Consider the following 23,711-nt stretch of genomic DNA (forward strand, 5'->3'; position numbering starts at 1 on the left):
GTCACAGGCATTCTGAACTGCCATATAGCTGAAACATCTGATGGCCTTAAGGCAGGGGTGTCCAAACTTTTTTCACAAAGGGCCATATGCGGTAAAATACACAAACTCACTCCACTCACCACTCACTCGAGGTGAAGTATATATTGCCTCACCTGGTTTATTTAGTAAACTAAATCAATCAGCCTACAACACTGCTTTTCATGAATAGGATATTTCAAGCTAGTTATGCAAATAAGTTTGGATTGTTAACAGATCAACTAATATTGGTTTTAAAAATATCATCAGCATAAAATGATTTATTAAGTAATAGGGCTTAATAATAACACATGGAACGTGTAATATATTTTGAACTCGGGAACACGGTTGCGCTCAGTGGGAACAATGAAGTTGCGCTTTGGCCTGCAGGATTGCTGGCAGGTTCAGAATCAGTTTTGTGGTTGAGATGCGAAGGACGTCACAGAGATGGTCGTTGGTAATTTTGGTTCTCAATCTGCTTTTGTTTAGCGTCATCAGAGAAAATGTTTGTTCACATATGTATGTTGAGCTGAACAGACTCATCATTCTTTTTGCATGGCGTCTCATCAGAGGAAACTTGGCTTCTTCCAAGCTCCGGTAGAAGTCAAGTAAAGAGAGAAGCTGATGTTGATTCTTCAGAGAATCATCACACTGCATTTCTATAAGTTCTAATTGTAGACTCTCTTCCACTTCTTCTGCATTTATCATGAAGGGAGTCGCAAACAGCTTGATATCGTTCTCAATAGTAGAAAAATCTTGGAAGCGCTGAGAAAATTCTGTCAGGAGGGATGTGTTCACAGACGCATATTTCCCCTTTTTACCAGAGAGATTGACCTTTGGAAATGCAGATCTGATTTCGGACAGTGTGGGGAAGTGTGTGACATTGAAGGTATGCAACTGTGCCTCAAACAGTCGGAGCTTCACACAGAATGCTTTCATGTGTGCGTGAAGCTGTGGTACGAGTTGGTCTTTACCTTGTAGGTTTTTGTTGAGTGTGTTGAGGTGTTCAGTGAGATCAACTAAAAATGCCAGGTCTGCCAACCATAGAGGGTCACTCAGCTCATGAAGAGGTCGGTCCTTTTCTTTCAAAAACTGGTCGATCTCTGATCTCAGAGAATAAAACCGCCGAAGCACGGAGCCACAACTTAGCCAGCGCACTTCTGAATGGTAGAGCAGGTCCCCATATTCAGCATCAATGTCAGTTAAGAAAGTTTGAAATTCTCTGTGGTAGAGTGCTCGTACTCGAATTATGTTTACTGTTTTCACAACAGTGTTCATCACATCGTTAAGCTGTACTGTCTTGGCACAGAGTGCTTCTTGGTGGATGATACAGTGCATTTTAACTGCCTCACCTCTGCTCTCCTGCACCTTGGCGCACACCATAGAGGCCATTCCTTTGCACTCGCCTGTCATAGCTGGAGCTCCATCCATTGTAACTCCACACAACTTGTCCCATTTAAGTCCTATCTTGTCAACTGCATTTGACACAGCTTCAAAAATGTCTTTACCCGTTGTTATGGTATTTAGACTGGTGAGATCAAGCAGCTCCTCCGTAACGCAAAAGTTACTGTCAACACCCCGCAAAAAAATTAGTAACTGTGCGGTATCTGTGGCGTCTGTGCTCTCATCACAAGCAATGGAGTAGAAATCAAAAGCACATGTTTTGTCTGCCAGTTGATGTTTTATGTTGGCTGACAAGTCTTCGATTCGCCGCACAACTGCGTTCCTTGATAGGCTAACACTGTCGAATTCTTGACTTTTTTCTGGGCACATTATTCCTGCAACTTTAGTGAGGCACTGTTTTATAAATTCACCATCTGAAAAAGCCTTCCCATGCTGGACAATGAGTTGAGCCACCTCATAGCTGGCTATTGTGGCATTTTCTTGAGTTTTTTTGGCACGGGAAAAATACTGTTGTTGAGCTAGCAAGCTAGCTGTCATCAGCTTAACCTTTTGTTCTCGTTCCACACCAGTGTAGGACATGTAGGTCTGATGTTTGGTTTCGTAGTGTCGTCTTACATTGTACTCCTTCAGCACTGCGACACTCTCATTACAAATCAAACACACACATTTCCCCTTGACTTCCATAAAGAAGTATTCATTTTCCCACCGTGTCTGAAATTTTCTACACTCACTTGCTATCTTGCGTTTCTTTGGTGTTGTCATTTTCAGTGGGCTGTGGCAAAATTTTTCTTTCCTTAATTTTGTTTTGTACAGGAACTGCCTTGATCAACTCAGTAGCTCCACCGCTAGAGTTAAAACCAAGAAATCAACTAGTAAGCAACCACAAAGCACTGTATCAAGGAGAAACCGCGTTTTTTGTCTATGGATCCATTAATTGAATTTTAAGTATATGTTTTATCTTGATTCATTTTGTATGTAATTTTTGCTTTTGTCCACTGGAGGGGAGTGTTGTATTAGTTTTGGGGATATAAATCAAGTTATGTACCCTTCTGTTTCTCCGTATGAGGTCGCATTCAATTGTTTATTATTCATTCATTTACTTATGCATCTAGTAACTAGAATCGTGTGTTCTTATTTTTATTCATTCATTTATTATTGCAATGACATTGCAGTGATTTTAGTAATATAACTACTCTTTCGTTTTACATCGAAGGGCTACTTTCAAGTACGATGGCACCATCATAGTTCCTGGGAAACACAATGCAGACTTTGGCGACTTTAAAGACGAGTTTGTGTCTGTGTGTAGCTTTACTGTAAACCGGCATAGTAGCATCAAGTCTCAAAGGATTATTATGTACGAATGCAAATAGAAAATACATGCTATTTTATAAGTTGAAATTAGGCTAGGCAAAATTGGAATTTCACTAGTTTTTCTTTCCTTTTTTTTATTTTTGGCGATGTTTCACTAAATTATATCCGGTTAACAGACTGATATCCGGCAGATGCTACTTGACTGAAGTAATAGTTTGGAGAACTGCAACTTGGATGATATCCCGGCTTTAAGAAACTAGATTCTACTTCTAGTTATTTGTGTGTTTACACTACAGTTTTGTTGGCGATCACCAACATTATAGCATTCAGTTATGATTGTTGTGTACTACAATAAGTTTTAAACGTGTGGAGTTTTGTCAAGCGTTTCATGTGGATTAACTGTTTGTGTATCCTAGAGCTGTCCGGTGCTTGATTTCTCCTCGATACAGTGCTTTGTGGTTGCTTACTAGTTTTTTGTTTTTGCACTGTTCTTTACCTGTGGTTTAAACAAGAAATGCAATACCGCCAAGTTTATGTGCGGGCCATATTTGGTAGATTTTTGGAATTTGCTGCAGGCCAATTAAAAATGGATCGCGGGCCGTAGTTTGGACACCCCTGCCTTAAGGGGTCATTTGCATATATCCCATGTACCTCTAATGCAAGAGGTTTTTAAGAATAACACTGTGGAAAATCTAGCTTGGCTAGATTTTTCTTGCAATTTTTACTGATTAATTTGTCTGTGTGACTTTGTTACTTGTTGTTTTAGCATTACATGATCTGTTTCTGAATGTATTAACATTCAGAAACATGATTATAGTTTCTCACCACTTTAAACACAATTATCAGCTGTAAGTTGACAAAATCAATTGAAAAATGCAGTCAGTACAAAAATTCACACATTTTTTCATTCCTTTTTTTCCCCTCCTATAAACATTTCAAGTCAACCATGGTTCTCTGTCTGAATAGGCGAGAGACAGTTTTGTGCCAAAAAGGAAGCTGGGGAAATAGTTTGGAGTTAAGAGGTGATACATCAAAAATAAGACTAAAACTGATGCAGAAACATGTATAAGGCAGAAATTTAAGAGCATACTGGTGACTGAAAAGGAGTTCTAAAAGACCAAAAAGAAAGAATAAACTACTTCAAAAGTTATAGAGATATAAATATACTCACATATACACACACACACAAATATATATATAAGCATCTCTCTCGCTCTCTCTCTCTACATATGCATATATAGTTCCACGAAGATGCTTCCATCATAGATGGGAACATCGAAAGGCAGGTTTCCAAGTAGCTAGACCTCAAATGGAAAGTTAGCGGACCACATAATCGAATATCGAATGGAACATGGACTCCAACAGCCACATTTCCAAAACAGCGAATGTCGAACTGTCTCTATTACCATGGCTCGACAAGGGGGTGGAAAGACATTTTTATTTTCAGCATACCGGTTCAGCGGCGATGTGAGCATTCAATGGAAGGCACTGGAAATTATAGTAAATATATATATATATATATATATATATATATATATATATATATATATATATATAGGTCCTATTTAAGTGATCGAAGTTTAGAACTTCATATGGCTGAAACTATATGACCGAAGTTTTAAAACTTCGAACACTTAAATGGAGATCTCCATACAGCGCAGAGCAGGAATATTCCCTTTTCCCTCAATGTAGTGTGATCTCGGAGTTGGTATATTTTAATAGCGGGGGGTGTGAGGAGTGCAGGGGGCATGCTCTCCTGCATATATATGTTTTAATTTATTTTTTTCTTTTTGTAATGCTCAAAATTACAAAACTTTGATCATATAGTCCCGACCATATGAGTTTGAAGTTTTGTAATTTCGATCATTCAAGGTAGATCCGTGTGTGTGTGTGTGTGTGTGTGTGTGTGTGTGTGTGTGTGTATATATATATATATATATATATATACACACACACACACACATGAATCTACGTTGAATGATCGAAATTACAAAACGTCAAACTCATATGGTCGGGACTATATGATCAAAGTTTTGTAATTTCAAGCATTACAAAAAAGAAAAAAACAAATTAAAACATATATATGCAGGGGGGCAAGCCCCCCTGCACTCCCCGCACCCCCCGCTATTAATATGTGTGTGTGTGTTCACACTAATTCACTCACCTACCTTTAAATGGAATAAGAAACATTGCAGAAAGAAAGTCAATAACAAAATGCATTAACTGACACACCCAGACTTTGGCTTCGCTAAACACATTAAAACCAAGTTTGAGTAAAAGTTAACAACAAAATGCATTAATTTACACATCCACACTCTGGCTTCACTATAAATACATTAACTCCAAGTTCAAGTAACCATGGATGTAAAAGGAAATTTCCCTACTCCCAAAGTTTTCAGAAATAATGAAGTCAAGTCAAACTAAATGGCCAATTACAGATTCACCCAAAATAGTCAAAAAAATCACACCAAGGGTATCAGTCACCCCATAACACACATGCAAGTGCTGACAAGCTAATGCATATGCGCGTGCACAGACACACACACACACACACACACACACACACACACACACACACACACACACACACACACACACACACACCATATACTGAAATCTTTACAATAATCAGGTAGCAAACATATTTTAGGAGGTGGGAAGAAACCACATTGAACCTATATAGACCTTAAGAGAACAGACGGACAGACCACAACTAGAGGTCAGGGCTCAATGCTGGAGGTTTGAGGCAAAAACCTTTATTAACAAGTCACCATACTATCCTGAACTTGCCTAGATTTAATGACAAGCTTTGATTTCCCATAAGTTTCAATCATAATGGCATTAATCTGCTGTGCTGACCAGGTTGCTCTACCTGTTATATAGTTGTGTCTGAAATCCACTGGCCCCATTTGGACCTTGAGGTACTGTTTTTGAACCTTATTTATTGGTTTATGTCTGGCTTAAATTTCCACTGAAATTCACTATGTATAAAATACTGAGCCATGCCCAAGCTGTTGTAAATACTGCATGTGAAAGTAACAATTTCTTCTAACAAATGCTTGTTAGTACATCTCCTCTCTGCATCCACATTTAAAAGAAAAAATAACATTCACTCTTTCTACAATCAAAACATCTTTTCAGAAATTAGGCTTGTCTGAAATTCATTCCCCCACTCTGAAGAAAAGCTCTATTAATGCAGAAGAATAAAAATCAAAAATCTCTACTAAGCCAAAGTTCAGACAGCATTTAATGTAAATTCCTTTTGGGTACTGGCTACCATAACGGTTATGTTTTTCTTCTAATTTTCTTCCTTTGTGACTTATTACAAATCTGGTAAGAAATACATTGCAATATACTTCGAATTTAGAGATTATTATTTATTTTACCTCATTCTGCCTGCCAACTATCAGTTCTCCTTCAATCAGTCAGACCACTCATTCCATTGTGGGGTGACAGCTGATCATAGCAGGTCATCAACAAGACAGCCATTAGGGTTTTTTTCTTATCTAGTCCTAACTCCTCCCCCTAGTAACCGACATGCACACTTGTAGATACAAGGGCCTGAAGTGCCTGCACAATGAAGGATATCATGCAAACACACCTTGGCAGCAAGCTGTCCATTCTTCCCTCTATTAGTTGTAGCACTACAGTGGGCCGAACCAACGTGAGTGAGCTACTAAAAGATCTCAGCTTATTTGAATCATAACCAGGGCTTTTACCCTATACATTAATTTTCATAATCTACATATAAAGTCAGCTCAAACTATATAATTATCATTTCTAGTCACTCTATCACTGTATCATTCAGTGTAAAGCATGTCTGCATCATTAGCCTAATCGCTTGTCACTGTAAATATGCATTAATCTATCCATATTATCATTCACTCTTTAAGAACTTGAATGTAAATATGTATACCATCTATATTGCTTCTTGCATCATGCATGTCTATCCTCTATACGTAATTCTGCTTCTGTTGACTACATTTCCTTACATTTGTTACAGTAATTTGGTTCTTGGCTCTAGCATGCATCATGGATGAAAAGGGTCCTTAGACTAGCTCATCCACAACCAAACAAATGCTATAATAAAACTAAATAAACAAAAAACATGATGACTGCATTAAATGCAGTGTGGCAAAGGCCATGCTGAAACTACTTACTAACCTGTAGCATGTGTAGCCTGAAAGCCTTTTCTTTGGACGGATGCATCAGAAATGAAACGAAGGTACATTTTGTTTCCTGATGAGACAATGGGATCTGGCATCTTGCTGCCACAAAGCCGACCTAGGATTGGCGATTTAACTGTTTCTCCATCAAATACCTCAAGGTGGTCATAGGCACATTCTTGGTGTTGTTCAATTTCAAATTCAGAAAACGTCTAAAGAAAAAAAGACAACGATGAAATTATTCTGACTTCTGCTATCCAGCATTTGAGTTCAAAGAAAAAAATCTGTTCCTGTACTTGGAAATCGTATTAGTTAATTTATGGAGTACTTTCCACCTTTGTAAGAAGGCAGTCTACTGTGGTCTGCACAAAATATGTAATACTGCTTCTAAGAACTTTCACAAAAAAAAAGACAACATATATCAAACATAGGGCTACAAGCTGCTATGGCCTTCATCCTGTAGTCCTGCCCATAGTCTCAGTTTGGCTACTGTATGTCCATGTGAGCAAGTCACTCACTCAGACAATGCTCTAAGGTTGCCCTCAATGGTACTGTCAAACTCTTCCTTTCCTGTATTAACTGAAATAGAAAAAATCCACTTCTAACTGAAAAGTCACATTTTTTATAAAAATCTTTAGAATGATTTTATTACAAACAGGAACTATCAACAAAAAGTTTTTTTTTTGTTCATGTCTATAACAGCTCTCCACTGCAATTGTTCAAAAGTAGTTCCACTTTTTTAGAAACAAAGAAAATGAATTCACCTTTCAAGAAAAGCAATACAGTCAAAAACAGAAAACAAAGACAATAAATAGTTTTTCATCTGAACTCAGAATTTACACATAGGTTCCAAATATGTGAATGAAGAGCACATAATTCACTAATGAAACCATTTTTTCAAATGTTTAAAATCTAGTGCCTCTTTTTTCAAGTAAAATATCATTAAATGCATAAAACGTATTCCAACTATTATCAATTATCAGGTCTGTAATCCAGTCTCAGTTATCTATTCATAATGGCATCTTGATTTGCCTTATAAAAGTTTCAATTTGGGTTCCTACACGTCAAAGGATAACCAAGTTCTGCCTCTATCTCCCAACCTAGACTTGCGGGATCAGATTTCTTGGTCCCAGTTTCTATATATTTTTTTTAAACATTTCTTTATGACACAACCATATGACATGTAAGATGGTGCCTTCTCTGGTCGGCTTGCTTAAAAGTACCTTAACTGGTTCTTGAGCAAAGATATGCAACACCTGTTGATTTTTGTCCTGGGGGTCTACAAAGTACTATCATCATGTACACCTGTTTTTGTGATGCAACTGTGACTCTCAACATTTCACTGTAGAAACCAGTTTGCACCACTAGTACTTGCAAAACATTGTAAGTACAGATTGAAACTCCACTACTTTTTTGATTTAATAAACTTAATGAGTTCCATGATACCCTTGCAGATGAATTGGTGGTTTCTTAGAATTAAAGCAGGTTTTAGTAATCAGTAGTACACCACAGTCTCTAGTAGCAACCTGTCCTGCTTAGTCATTATCTCTCATAGCCTCTTGTGCTTTTTCTGCCAGAATAATTTGCACCTGTCGCAATTAAAACTTCATCCTACATTTTTTGTTCTGAAACAGCTTGTGCAGCCCTGATTTAACATTATACATTTTACGTTCCTTAAGGCATGCAACTGTGAAGTCTCTGAGCATACAGTCACCAATAGTGGGTATTTGTTTTGTCGTACTCATTACTACCATCTTGTACATGTACCTGAACCCTTTTTGGATTAATACTTTCATCTTCTTCCATACTGTTGTGCATTTCTTACTCCTGAGTTTGGGTTAGGAAGGTTATGTTGCCTGGGTTCTTCCTCTCTCTTTTTAATTCTTCAAAGTCTTTTGGGTTTCTAATACCATGACGGGATCCCAACTCCATTCCTAAGTCAAAGTATAATTAAAGTTCATGAAATTAGTACGGTTTCAGTCTTTGATGTTAGCCAGAACTGCTCTCTGCAGCACCGTAAATGTGCCCAGTATTCTCCCCCCCTCCTATAATAAGATTGTCATCATCAATCAAACTTTGGTTTCCTGTGCCATTTCTGTTATTGTGGCTCCCCCCACTCTTTTCCTTCTTGTTTGAGGTAGTTAAAATGTCAATGCCTGCATTATATATGTCTTCCCTTGTTTCAATAAATTACTTCTATACTTTGTTCTAAGGGCCCAGTCTGTGTTTGTGTCTAGTGGTGACACACTAATACTTGCTTGTTTTAACAATGTGGTATAGCCAGGTGCAAGATATAAATTTGTATCCAGCATGCTGGTCAAGAACCACATCATTCTGATATACAAACCTTTCTTGAGTATTTCACTCTAGTGTCCCATATAATGGTGTTCCAAATCTTCTGTTTGCACAGTCCTATCTCTTAGCTCTCTGTTTTGGAGCAGTAATGATTCTGCCTTCATAATTTCTAATTCTATACTGCCTTTTTTACCTCTGAGTATATGTTGCTGTACTCTCTTTCCTTACTTGATTGCCTCTTAATTCACTTAACTGTATGCCCTTCAGAATAATCAAGCCTTTCTAACAGTGTTTGCTGATTCAGTAGTAATCATTTTACAGTTAGCACACTGTATTAAGAGCTGTCTGTCTAATAAATCCCTCTCAAACATAACAAATCTATCTCCTCCACTGTCAAGCAGTTGAAGGTAGTTATACAAGTAGACACTATATTACGTTGATACCACCCATAACCTTTACAGGGTTTTACCTATGTGAATGTCCACACCTACTTGTCGTTGTGCACTGCTGTTATCCTACACTTCCACCATCCCTACCAAGCCAATCATGTCTATCACATCAAGATGTGCAGAACATGTCTCTGCATTTTCTCATCTATATGCAGACATTCTCTTACACATGGCTGCTTGCAAGAGAGCCAATCTGAATATTGTCTGTAACATTAAGAATCCATCCTGCAATTGCAGGTTTCAACAAATGTCCACATAAATACACACAGCAATTTAATTTTTTTAATGTTAATATGTCTCGTCTCCTAGCTGAGGACCAACACTTTCCCTAGCTAGCATACAAAGAGATTCATACATTCTCTCTCAGAGGTAACATTTAGCTGAAAGCAAAAAAGTAGCCACTCAAAATGGCAATCTAAACATCTGCAACACTAAGAAAGTGTCCTGCAGTAGCACCTTCCTGCAGACATTTATAGAAATACACAAAATACTTTTCAAAACTTTGTAAAATGTTTTTGCATTCTACTTTACCCCAGCGAGGCTTCAGGGAAAGAAAAAGAAGAGAGAGAAAGACACACACACAATCTCTCAAATGTACTGTCAGCTGAAAACACAGCTGTGCACAGATCAAAAGCATTTGCACAAACTCATGAAGTCCCTTGACCACCCTGAATGTTTGGACACATTTTCAATATCGGAGTAATCAAGGAACATCTTGAGGTGGCGCTCATTCTGTGATTTTTGTAATAATGCATACTTATGCATTCCCTATACCTTATTTACTGAGCACTACAGATCTGTTTATGAACATTGTAAGAGTGTGAAAAAATCCCATCAAAAGACACCCACATACTTCTACAAGTGCTACATGTGCTGCATAAATCATACTTACAAAAATTCAGCAGTAATCAAAATGTTACGTTTTGGGGCAAACTGAAATGTCAGATCTGTGTCGAACACTGCAGTTATACATGTACATTATTTTTACTCCAGAAAAAAATTCCATTGGCACACAACTTTAATTATACAATGACTGTGATAATTTATAGAAAAGACAACAATCCTTTTGGCATCAGGGTCATTCCTCTAAATATATTATTGCATCACCAACCCGAAAGAAGTGGGAGCTATATTAAAAAATGATATGTGAACTGAATGCTTGTCCCCTTCACACTAGAAAAGCCACGGGCTCATACATGTCAAGAGAAACCAATATGCAATTGACTACAATGGCTGTCAGCATATATGGTATAGAATGTAAACATGATAAAAAAATATATATTCATTAAAAAAATGAAATACACACACACACACATATATAAAAAGGACCATCAGATTTACTAAATTTCAATAATATGCATCCCCCTCAGGCAACACTAGACATATACAAATTCAATGATATCCACACTGCAGCAAAACTCATTTCTTAATTCTATTTGTCAGGCAAAAGAGCCAGAACAAGACTTGCTGTTTAAGTAACACACACAATGTAGTGAGTTGTACCATTACCAATTTACATGAAACACATACTGCTGCACTTCTCATCATTTCTCAGAACAGGTCAAAGCGATTGTGGAATTTACTCGGCATGCATAACTCATAAGCAGAACAATTCTCCCTAGGACATTCCCATTCATCTCTTTGCTGGTTCCACAGCTATCTCATCAACAGACTCCAGGCTGTAAAATGGACATGAGATCTCTCTTACCCTTTCAGCCTGTCTGTGTTGGCCTACCTAAAGGATCTATCCTAGGCTCTTTACTATTCAACACATCCACTAATCATCTTCACAAAGCTATGAAAGAAGTCTCCATAGTACAATACACAGACAGTACCACGCTCATATGCTCTGCACCAACTCTACCACTAGTCTAGAATATGACCCAGGACTCCTTTTCCTCAGTTGAGGCCTGGCTAGATGACAACAAACTACTTTTAAATGCTAACCCACCCCCAAACAAATTAATGCTGTTTTTACACAAATCTCTGCTGGCACAGAAACAATCCTTCAACATCACATCAGCAAATAATACCTTAATTGAAACAGTTTCTAACACAAAGTTTCTTGGTGTATTAATTGATAAAGTTAATTTTTATCAACACGTCACACAGGCCATCAAGAAAACTCACCAAAAGTTGGGCTTCCTCTACAGAAACAGACCCTTTCTCTCGGACTACAGTAGGATTTTTTAGCAACACCTTACCTTTCCTCTTCACTTCTCTATGCAGCACCTGTCCTGACTAACCTTTACTCTACCTTAAAAAACAAAAAAAAACCAGAGGTTTGCTACAATAAAATAGCTAAGTTTGCATCCAACTTACCAAACCATTCATACCACTGCCTAGCACTGAAGCACCTACACTGGCCCGAACTACCTAATTACCCTACCTACTCCCAAATTGCTTAATGCCCACAAAATAATACACAAACCAGGCACCTGCCCATCACTGCAAATATACATAAACCAAACACCTGCCCATCATTACAAAACATCCTCAAACACAACTTCCCTCCTAAGAATCTCTGACATCTTTAATCACAGAACAAATATCTCTTGACCAGGACCAAGACTCATAATACTGCAGGTGGCTCACTTTATTCAAACTATGCTGCTAAGCAGTGGTACTCCATCCCACCCACCCACCCTAAAACAAGATATTACCACACATTTCAAATATAACCTAAAACAACACCTAACTTTGCTGCCATCATGAATAAATCCACCTTTCTTTGTTTCTCTCCCTTAGCATCCTCACCATTTTTCCTAGATAAAAACATGAGCATAGCTGACAGCTATCCAAATAAATCGCATTGGTGCTAGTACAAGTAACTCCAGCATTCAGCCTATGCTGCTTATTTGTTACAAGATGGTCCAAAACACTATTAGTATCTATAAGCTGCCAAAAATTACAATTTCCAGAAGGTGTGGTTCCTCTTACAGTCTGTGGATTGTTTCCTTTTCTTTTTTCATAGCAAAGAAGTCGCTTTAAAAAGTTATGTACTTACCATAATGTTCCATGTGAGTTGTTCATCTCACCTTCATTCTTTACTGAAGGGTTCAGAGCCGATCCCTCAGCTTTGATACGGCCAATTGCAAAGCTTGAGGTCTTCAAAAAAGCTCGAGGTCTTCAAAAAAGCTCGAGGCCAAGTCCCTATCCCATGATGCACCTGGAATTATCTCAGATCTTGTTTGCTGTGGATACCATATGTCATTCTTTCATCCCCAAGAGAAAGGTATAGAAGGATTGAGTAACCAGGATGGATCCAGCATCTCGGTCATCTATCAGCCCAGGAGGGGTTAGGAGGGAGGGACGTAAGAATGAAGGCGAGATGAACAACTCCCATGGAACATTATGGTAAGTACATAACGTCTTTATTTGAAGTTGTTCAATCTCACCATTCATTCTTTACTGATGGGTAGCACCCCAAGCACCATCAATCTCGGGTGGCTCACGGGAGTATATTTCTCAGGACCATGGATCCAAAGGAGGCCCTGTCCCTGGAGGCCTTGTCGACTTTGTAATGAGTGATAAAGGTATGAGGTTTTGACCAAGTGGCTGCTGCACAAATGTTATCAATGGGAAGTCTGGCAGAAGATGTAGAAACTGCTCTGGTTGAGTGAGCTTTAATCTTATGTTGCAAAGGCATATCGGCCACTGAATAGGCAAAGGTAATACAATCAGATAACCATTTAGACAGAGTTGTTTTAGCCACTGGTCTCCCCTTTCTGGCATCTGAAAATGAAACAAAAAGTTGGTCTGATTTTCTGAAATATTTTGTTCTATCCAAATAAAACCTGAGCAGTCTGTGAACATCAAGGTTGTGCAGCATATACTCTAAATTACTAGAATGGTTGGGGAAAAAAGACTGGCAAATCAATAACTTGGATGAGATTGGTTTCAGTGCAAACATTGGGCAAGAATAAGGGATGTGTTCTAAGTGAGACTCTGTCAGCATGGAATATCAAATAGTGAGGCTTGATGGACAAAGCCTGAAGCTCTGACACTCTGTGGGCAAAAGTAATAGCTACCAAAAAGATGGTCTTCCAAGAAAAAAATCTGAGATCACAAGACAAAGCTGGTTCAAATGGCGGAAGAATTATGTGGGAAAGCATACAATTTAGATTCCATGTAGAACAGAGAGCTTTCACGGGTGGTCTAATATGAAAAGCCCCTTTGAGAAAGACTTTGGATAACTTGTGAGACATATTTAATCCTTCAAATCCAAGATGAAAGATAGAAATAGCAGCCAATTGAACCCGAACTGTTGCTACTGCAGCTCCTTTGTTAAAAATCATAGTCAAGAACTCTAAGATGGAAGCCATAGTGGCTTGATAAGGATCAATATTATTTTTAGAGGCCCATATAGAAAATTTTTTCAACTTGCTAAGATATAGCTTCCTAGCAGAAGATTTATGAGAAGACGAAAGGATCTGTTTTGTCTCATTAGAAAGGTTATGGAACCTGGCTATGATGGAAACTGGAGCAGCCAAGCTGTCAGCTTCAGGGACTGCAGAGAGGGATGAAGACCCCTGAAGGGTGTGTCAGAAGGTCCGGAACTGGGTTCAGAATCCAAGAATCCTCAAAAAGATGAAGTCAAAGGAAGGAGAACCAAATCTGACGAGGCCAATGAGGAGCTATTGGAATGATGGTCCTTCCCAGGGATTTTGCTTTCTGTAGAACCTTGGGTATCAACGGAATTGGTGGAAATGCATATAGGACACTCAGAGGCCAATCATGTATGAGTGCATCAGGGCAAAGTAGTTTCTGCATTTTGTGTTCATGTGAGTGGCAAAAAGATCGCAGCAAGGCTGGCCCCACCTGCAGAATATCCTATCCGCTATTTCTTTTTTGATGGACCACTTATGGGGCAACAAAATTGCCTTGCTCAGTTTGTCTGCTATCACACTGGATTTCCCCAGGATGTGCATTGCCAATAGAAAGCGCTGGGTGGAAACAGCCCACTGCCAAACTCTGAGAGCCTCGTGACAAAGGGGGCAAGACTTGATTCCTCCTTGTTTGTTCAAATACCAGATCACCGACATGTTGTCTGTCGAATCACAATCATACCCATGGAAGACAGTCCTGAAAGTACTGCAATGCCAAAGGTACTGCTCTCATCTCCAGGACATTGATATGCAGATGTGTCTCCTGATTGGTCCATGTGCCTTGGGCAGTCTTTCCCTGAAAATGCACCCCCCCACCACCCTATTAGGGAAGTGTCCGTGGTCACTGTGGCCGCTGGACAGGATAGCACAAATGGGCGTCTTATCGTGACATGAAGTGAGGTCAACCACCACTGAAGGTCCTTTTTGCAAGAATTTGTGATCATTATAGTGTGAGTCATGGGGAGCTCTTGGTAAGACCACTGAGTGAACAACAGCCACTGAAGTATCTGCATGTGCATACAAGCTAGTGGTATGGCTAAAATTGCTGCTGCCATCATGCCTAATAATTTCAGAACTTCTGATGCTGGTGCTCTGTCTTTTGATATCAGAATGCTGACATGCCTTTGAAGAAGAAGAACTCTTTCTCTTGAAAACCTTAGGGTGGTGGTGGTGGTGGTGTCCAACTCTGCCCCAATAAAAACGATATGCTGCTATGGCAACAAGGCAGATTTTTCTGAGTTGATTGTAATGCGCAGATGATTGCAGAGTGACAGAGTGGACTTCCTGGCCTGAATGAGTTGATGCCTGGTGGCGGCGGATAGCAGCCAATCATCTAGGTACGGAAACACCTGGAATCCTAGACACCTCAGGTGAGCCATGACCACTGCCATGCATTTGGTAAACACTCTGGGGGCTGTAGTGAGACCAAAGGGCAGGGCTCGAAACTGATAGTGATTGTCTCCCAGCCGGAAGCGCAGGTGATCCCTGGATGGTCTGGCTATTTTTATGTGGTAGTATGTATCCTTGAGATCTATCGAGCACATCCAATTGTCCTTCCCTAAGAAGGGAAGTATAGACTGAAGCTTGACCATCCAAAACTTTTCTTTCTTTATGTATTGGTTTCAGTTTCCTGAGGTCCAATATGGGTCTCTAGTCCCCCGTCTTCTTTGGAACCAAAAAGAATCTTGAGTAAGTTCCGGATCCTGTCTGGCCTGCTGGGACTGGTTGGATGACTCTTTTTTCTTAGCAACAATTGGACCTTTACTGTTGCTTGTTCCCTGTAACTGAGTGGAACGTCTGGGATTTTTCTTACAATTGGAGGGGGTGTGGCAAATGGAATGAAGTATCCTTGGAAATGATACTTTGTACCCAATTGTCTTTTATTTTGAGCCAGGCATTTGAGTACAAAGACAAGTGACCCCTGACTGCCTCCAGAGCAGGACAGTCGGGCTTCCTCTCAGGAGCGCTGGTAGGGCTTCCCAGAGAAGTGAACTCTGTCACCCTGGTGTTGCGGACCCCCTCTGTCGTAGGAGTGGCATCTTCCATTATTGCTCCCTCCTCTTCCCCTGGAGGGGGGGGTTCACCACGTGTGTCCTGAAAGGCTCCTTGGGCTTTTCAGAACCACATTTTCCTCCCCTTTGACCTTTAGGATAAGGTCGGGTAGGGGTGGAAAAACAGACTCCGACGGCAGACAGAGGTCTTTCCATCCTGTTCACATCTGGTTAAGGTTTCCTTCACTTTAAGCCTGAAAAGGGATGAGCCATCAAAGGGAGTGTACACAAAGGATGACTTGAAGGGCTCCGTGAAGGAACACAAGCACATCCAGGAATGTCTCCTAAGAGCAACTCCTGTACCCGCTGCCCTACTTGTTCCATCAGCTGCATACGAAATAAGGCGCATGGATGAGTTGACAATAGAAATGAGTGTAGCAAGCTGGGCCGCAACTTTGTCGGAAGCTCCTGCAACTACTGTACCCTGAAGAGCATCTCCTAACTCCTTAAGGAGATCTCTTTGCAACCTAGTAAAATGGGTTAGATAGTTCAGTGAATGGAGAGCAAAGGTCACTGAACTAAACATGTGCTTCCCATATCTATTTATAATCCTGGAGTCTCTGTTAGGAGGATGGACAGACGAGGAAGTCTTACACATTTCCTTTTTGGTGGCTGCTGCCACCACCATGGCATCAACAGGAACACCTTTTGTTAAAAATGTTTTGTCAAGGGGGGCAGAAATGAATTTATTAGGCCTCCTAGGGACAAGCTCCATAGTATCCAGAGACTCCCATACCCTTCGTGAGACCAGCTGCTTCAGCTCATCAAAGGGAGGAGACACCCAAGAGGTGGAGGGCTGAGACCCGAAAGCCTTCAGGAGAACTGACTCATCCTCAGCAGGGCTTTTGGACTGCCAGTCACCCCTCTGCCTAAGGATCTCAAGTATCTCAGCGAATGAGATATCCTCAGACGGGGACTGTGTGGACCCTTCTGACTCATCTAAGTCAGTATTTGATGTTAGAGACTTCTGTGGGGAGTCTAGATATTTCCTCTTACACAATCTCTTCCTGGGAACCTCATCCGTGGGAGTTTCTGCTGAGGTCTCAGAAGAGCAGGGTCCACCCGATGGGGCTTCCTGAAGCTCTGGGTCTCTACGCTTGGTCAGGACGTGTGAGGCAGTAGCAGAGACAGGCACTTTAGGGGAGGAGGAAGGCAGGCCTGAGGTTGAGGATGCCCTAGGAGACATGACTCTACTCATGGCATCAAAAGCACCTCTGCTCAGATGCGAGGAAGCCAACGGATCTGAAGAAACTGTCGACACCCCCGGCACTGGGACAGTTGGCTCCAAGCCCCAGGTAGGATCCGAGCTCATCCGAGCCGAGGCCCCAAGAAGCAAAGTCAGTCTGACTGTCCTCCTCAGACCCGACCAGAGTATGTCTGCTCCTAGAGTCCTCAATCGGCACCGAGGATGTCAAAGTGCACAGAGCCGAAGACACTGGAGCAGGCGTCGACTCTGAGGGTTCCATGAACATCAGGTCTGCTTCCTCCGGCTCCAAAGGACCAGCATGGCTCAGAGGAGTAATAGTTAGAGTCGGCACAAGAGTCTTCGGTTCAGAAGCCATTTGGGTCGAAGCCGATAATATTTTTGTTAAGGCCAGTGCCAATAACAGCTTCTGCACAACATGATCCACATCCAAATCCGACAGAAACATAGATGATCGAGAGGAGCGTACCGAAGGTGGTACCAACTGGAGAAGTGGACTCTCTGGCACTTCAGACACCAGTTCCATGACTGGGACTGGCTCTGAAAGGTAAAGACTGTCGACTTAGATGGCAGTGGAGCCGAAGTAGAGGACTTTTTTGATTTTTTTGAGTCTGACGTCTTGGAAGACTTTGAGGACTTGCTGGATCCATCTTGGTCACTCAAAGCTTCCTGAAACAAAGGCTTCAACAATCCTCTATCGATGAGTTTCCTCTTCCTTTCCGGCAGGACCTTTGAGGAGAAGGAATGACAAACAGAACAACTGTCTTGCAAATGCAGAGCCCCTACACAGTAAACACAACTAACGTGGCTGTCTGTAACAGACATCTTTTGGCCACACTTTGGGCGCTTTTTGAAGTCAAACTTAGGGTGCTTATCTTGGTCAGCCATAGTAATGTCAAGAAATTACTGTCACCACAAAAAACTATAACAGTAATTACGCACACAAGCCTAAACTAAAAGCAGGCTAAATCACAGACACACAGTAATAGCAGTATAATGTGATATCACACAAGGAGAATTCCAAGCAGACTATGCAAAGAAAAAGGGAGATAGCTGCTAAGACACAACAACCTTATCTAAATTTTCTAACAGTAATGAAGTACTGAGCCTTATCTATAAAAATTCAGAAGGCAAGACAGACCACACAACAAATTACTATAACTATCTAAGAAATAGTACAAATTGTGACAAAAGGTCACTAAATAACACACTGTAGTTTGAGAAACAACTGTTAAACTAGGCCTAAAAGAGGCCAACTAGAAATTTGTTAAAGCACACTAAATGGGTAGGAAAAAACAGTGAAAAGTTATAAGAGCTTTATCAACTAACCTAAACTATGCCAAACTATTCTAACTAGCAAAACATTTTTAATAAGAAATTCTGAATAAGTAATGAAAAAGCAGCTTAAATGGCCCGAGCTAAATCAAAACCTCCAATCGGTTGCAGCGGCAAACTAGATCTGAGGTAATTCCAGGTGCATCATGGGATAGGGACTTGGCCTCGAGCTATTTAAAGACCTCGAGCTTTGCAATTGGCCATATAGGAGCTGAGGGATCTACTCCGAACCCATCAGTAAAGAATGAACAGCGAGATAGAACAACTTCACACTGAATGTTTATCCCTAAACACAAAGTGTGGATATGGTCCTACAGCATTACCTATCTTAGCATCTGATAGCAAAACTGGCCAATTCTTTTTTATTATATCACAGAAAATACTATTGTCATTGGTATAATGCATCAGAAATCTAACACAGTCTCTCTGCCTAACATTGGCCAGTTGTCCCTGATTTTATTCTGTCTATATGCTGGAAAAATGTGGTCGGGCTGCTCTCTCTCTCAAACATTGGACTTCTCTTGCCATACCACATACTTCACCTTCCCTGTAACCTCTGTCTCTGAACTCTTGTGTCAATATAGTCAAATTCGATTTAAAAAGTGGTTGTAGGCTATTCAATCTCAAAGTCCGCATCCCCTGACCTTTTAGTACATTCTTAAATACTCTTGCTGGATGCATACTAACCCTTCTTAACGTGGTGTTTACTCGACAAGGTTTTCTATATAGTTTAGTAGCTGTGCCCCCATTCTCTAACTTAAAAACCTCCACATCCAAAAAATCCATTCTTGTATATGAATATTTATACGTAAACCTTAGAAAGCTTGTCGTAGTATGTAAATAATCTACAAATTCAGAAATCAACTCCTCTGGTCCTTGCCATAATAAAAAAGGTCATCCACAAATCTTTAAAATAAAACAATATATCGGGAGATCCTATTATTATCCAGAACAGATGCCTGTTTCCATTGGGACATAACCACATTTGCATAACTGTTTGCGCAGGGTGTGCCCATGGCTACACCCTGCTTTTGCCAATAATATACACCATCAAAGAGAAATACATTATATTCCAGAATAATACTAACAAGGGAACAAATCAAGGCTATCTTAGCATCACTAAAGTCATTACACTCTTGGAGACATTCACAGAGCATCTTAAGACCTTCTGTGTTAGGTATGCAAGTGAAAAAAGATTGTACATCCAGGGTTAGAAAAAATAGCTTATCTTTATTATTAATCACCTCTAAACATAAAAACAAATCCTCTAAAAACTGTTTAGTATCACGGAAAATAGTATATGACGCACTGACAATTAGTCTCAATTCCTTCTCCACATAAATGGACAGACTCTGTAGCCCACCCCTTCCCCGACACTAAGATAGCTTTGATTTGTTCCCTGACATGAGCATGTGTGTGTGCATAAATGTATATATATATATATATATATATATATATATATATATATACACACACACACACACACACAATACTTACAGATTAATACTGTAACATTGTTCTCAGACAGCTGAGTGCACAGATCACAAAGAGTCAAGACAGTGGATATGTAGCTTAACACACACACATATACTCACTCTAAGAAATAAATATATAAAACAAAACATATTTGATATGAGAAGTTTTTATTTCAAGACCTGTGTAAACTGTAGACTGCAAACACCAAAGACTAGTCCAAACTGCAGTCTTCAGAAAAAGAAACTTATCTCTTCCCACTTCCCATCTGTGCCCACTTCTCCTATTCAGAAGAGGCATTATCTCAGAGAAAGTGGGGAGAAGAGAGTGTGTATGAAAAAGAGAATATAAAAAACAGGCACACATAAATTAGCTAAATGTAACTTTCTGTAAAAATAATATTAGTAAAATTTAGAGATCAAGTATTGTAATTTTAACAATGTAAAACACATCTTCTGTACCAGAAGGCATGCTACAAAAAGAAAAAAAAGAAAGTCCAAGAATCTTGCAAGATAATATCAAACCAATTCCTTTGTAAAGCTTCAGTCAGCATTATTCAGGCAATAACTACACAGCATCGCTTGCAGTGTTCCCATATGTCATGTGACTCAAATGTAGAAGCTATAGATTTAGAAATCTGAACCCATGTAAAATCTGGAACAGGTGCAGTGAATTTCTTCAGGTAGCACGCTTAGTATCAACACAGGATTGCACCCATTTTCAATGTTCTGAATGAAACTGCTACTGTACAAGTTCTATGGGCTCAGTGAACTGCTCTGGAGAAAAATGCCACATCCCTGCAAACACACAAAAACTGCAGCTATGTGATACACTAGTCCATTTTTGAAGTTAGTTAAAATATGATAGATTTATTTTGGGTGGTGGTAGGCATACAGTGTCTAGGGGCAAACTGTTGTTTGTAAAAGTAGACTGGTTAGAATTTCCAGATCTCTGTTTATATTATGATGTTGTTCAAATGAAAATATTGTACTCATTACAGATGGGCCATTATTCACTGAAATGGAAATATTTATGCAGTGTAATAACTAGAAGTTAGGAGGAGTTTAACAGCAAAGTTTTCTAGTTATATTCATATCATGGGCAGAAGTTGTTGGGGGCATTATTTCATTAACACTGATAATACTGATCATGATGTGTTAATCATGCCAGCAGCTCTAGTTGTTTTGGGCTACTTTATCCCAGTTCAAGCTGATAAAGCTTAAAAAGCAGAGCACAACACTTTTGCGCTGCTGTAAGTTATCTACAATCCTGAACTTGCAGTATTCATTGTCAAAATTCAGTACATTAAATGGGAAAAATTTATTTCAGCTGAACAAGAAATGCAAAAAGTTGCTTTCCTTGTTCAGTTGGAAAGATTTTCTCATACTGAATTGTTGTTTTCATTCTTAGCTCTAGAAAACTGCTTTTCAGCCTAGTTAATTTACTGCTGGTAGACACCGAGTTAAAGCATGTGTTTAATAGCAAAGAGCTAAAGCCATGATGAACCCTTTTTTAACTTATTAGGTATGTAAACTCAGGTGTTACTGGTGAAGAGATTTAAAGTTGTGAAAACCAATTTGATTTAATAGGAATAAATGAGAAGTGGTGACGTTTGGAATACACTGTCTCAAATTAAGATAACATTTTGCCTGTATAACGCCTTGAGGTAACAGTATGGTGGAATGGTTAGAGATGCTCATATATACATTTCAGTGGACCTCTGGAAAGAGTAAACCAGCTCTGGTATCTTTGAAAAGAGGAAGTAAGGGATGATTTACCACATACTATAGGGTCAGTTGGTATGCCAATTAAAGCATTGATTGAATTAAAAGCTACAATAGTGGCGAAAATGAAGCAAAGCTGAACTGCAGATATAGATCATCTGAATGATGAAGCCTGGTGATTAGCAGGCCTGTTGCCAGTATATGCTATAAAATTCAGGAAATTTAGAATGTTTTCCTGGGCCTGCATAACTTTTTTTACACCTCAAATAGGATATGATGGATGCTCCCCACAATCAACTCTACATATAGGAGGTGAGATATAAAAACATGTGGATCCTGAAATTTTTTCTGGTTTTGCCATAGGCTGGATGTATATGGACTACAATTATATCAGTTAGCAGAAGGAATCCGCAGCAAGGCAGAGATTCTTATTAAGCTGATGTTTTTAGGATATGATGAATCACTGGATTTTATAAAAATGAACATTGGCGCATGTAAAAATGATGCCTACTAACAATTTATAAACAGGAAGTAGACATCTAAGCATAAACTAACTCCACCACAGTTAGTAACATTCCAGATAAAGTAGAAAGGAGAGAGAAACATAATAGAAGTGATTTATGTAGTTGCTTTGACAAAGGGAAAGATAGTCCACAAAACCAAGGAATTTGCAGTCCTCTAAATGGTCAATTTCAAATTCCCCATGAACTTGCCTGACTGACCGTCTACAGACAGAGTCAGGGTTTCAGTCTTTCAGCATCTTCTCATATTGCAGGGCAAGTGGATCAAGGAGATAGTATCCAACGTATAGAACATGAGGGTCTTGTGTCTATTCATGAATTCACATATACTCGACCAAAACAAGATAAAAAGAGCACCAAAACAAAAAAAAACTTTTTTGTTCTGAAGAAGCTCATGTGTATTAAAGTGAGTGAAAGCGCTTAACAAAGTTACGTTGGTAGCCCTGTGGTTGGATTTATTGTCTCTTTTTTTGTTTTGGTGCTCTATTCATGTATTGTTTTAGCTCATGTTTATTAAGGTGTTTTAGTACAAAACACAATTTACATGACAGAACTAACATAAAACACCGATTACTGTAAATTAATGTAAACATAAAATGCATTCTTTATAGGGTAGGAATAATGTACCCACTGCACAAAACATTTGCAAACATCAACTATGGTTGACATTCATATACCTGTTAGACCTTACTATGGTACCATTTGGTAGTTAGCACAGGGGACTAAAGCTCTGACATGTTGATGAGCTGCCACCTGTGCCAAAGGTACAGTGTTTGAATCTTTCCACCTTCATTTGCTTACTATGAGACCTTGAGCAAGTCAGTCACCTAATAAGACATTGTTTTGATGCAACTGGGAATTTGGGATAGGCTCCTAATCATCTCCAGTACTGCATGCCTAGTAACTTCCTATGAACATTTGCAATAGGTAGAACGCTTGAGAAGAATCACAAGCAATATCTATAAAAACTGCATAAACAGCCTGAAAGAAAGAATGTTGGACTAAAGATAAAAAGCCATGCAACACAGACCTACCAAAGATTACCCTAGTCCTGGACTGGAAATCCAAAGTATATTATAATCCCAAGGCTGTAGAACAGATGCCAGCCAGAGACATTTTTTTTCAATGCAAACACATTCTTAAATAAAAGAGAGAGAGAGAGATACCACCTGGGGGTAACGCCCCTTCACTGCACTAACTAGCAATCGATTAATGCTTTGGGGACAAAAGACTACAAACCTTATAATTCAATTGGAATAAGGCAATTGTAAAGTTCCTCTCACTATCTCTGGCAGAAGCAAAGAAACAAACAACTGGTCTTGATTCTTATGCTCATGTATCCTGTGGTTGTAAAACTGCAGCTGTTTAGTGCAAC

The 23,711-nt window shown here is 39.5% G+C and overlaps 1 protein-coding gene across 1 annotated transcript in view; it reads right to left on the reverse strand.

Annotated features, from left to right (window-relative positions):
* The window catches only part of TLL1 (tolloid like 1), a 1,749,881-nt gene that overhangs the window by 109,606 nt on the left and 1,616,564 nt on the right, over positions 1-23,711 (reverse strand). Inside the window, exon 17 of the mRNA XM_044063452.1 lies at positions 6,895-7,108. Coding sequence (XP_043919387.1) covers positions 6,895-7,108 — 214 coding nt within the window. The remainder of the gene's footprint in view (positions 1-6,894; positions 7,109-23,711) is intronic.

The sequence above is a fragment of the Protopterus annectens genome, chromosome 2.part1, assembly GCF_019279795.1.
Source record: "Protopterus annectens isolate FY-2018-M chromosome 2.part1, PAN1.0, whole genome shotgun sequence".
NCBI lineage: Eukaryota > Metazoa > Chordata > Ceratodontiformes > Protopteridae > Protopterus > Protopterus annectens.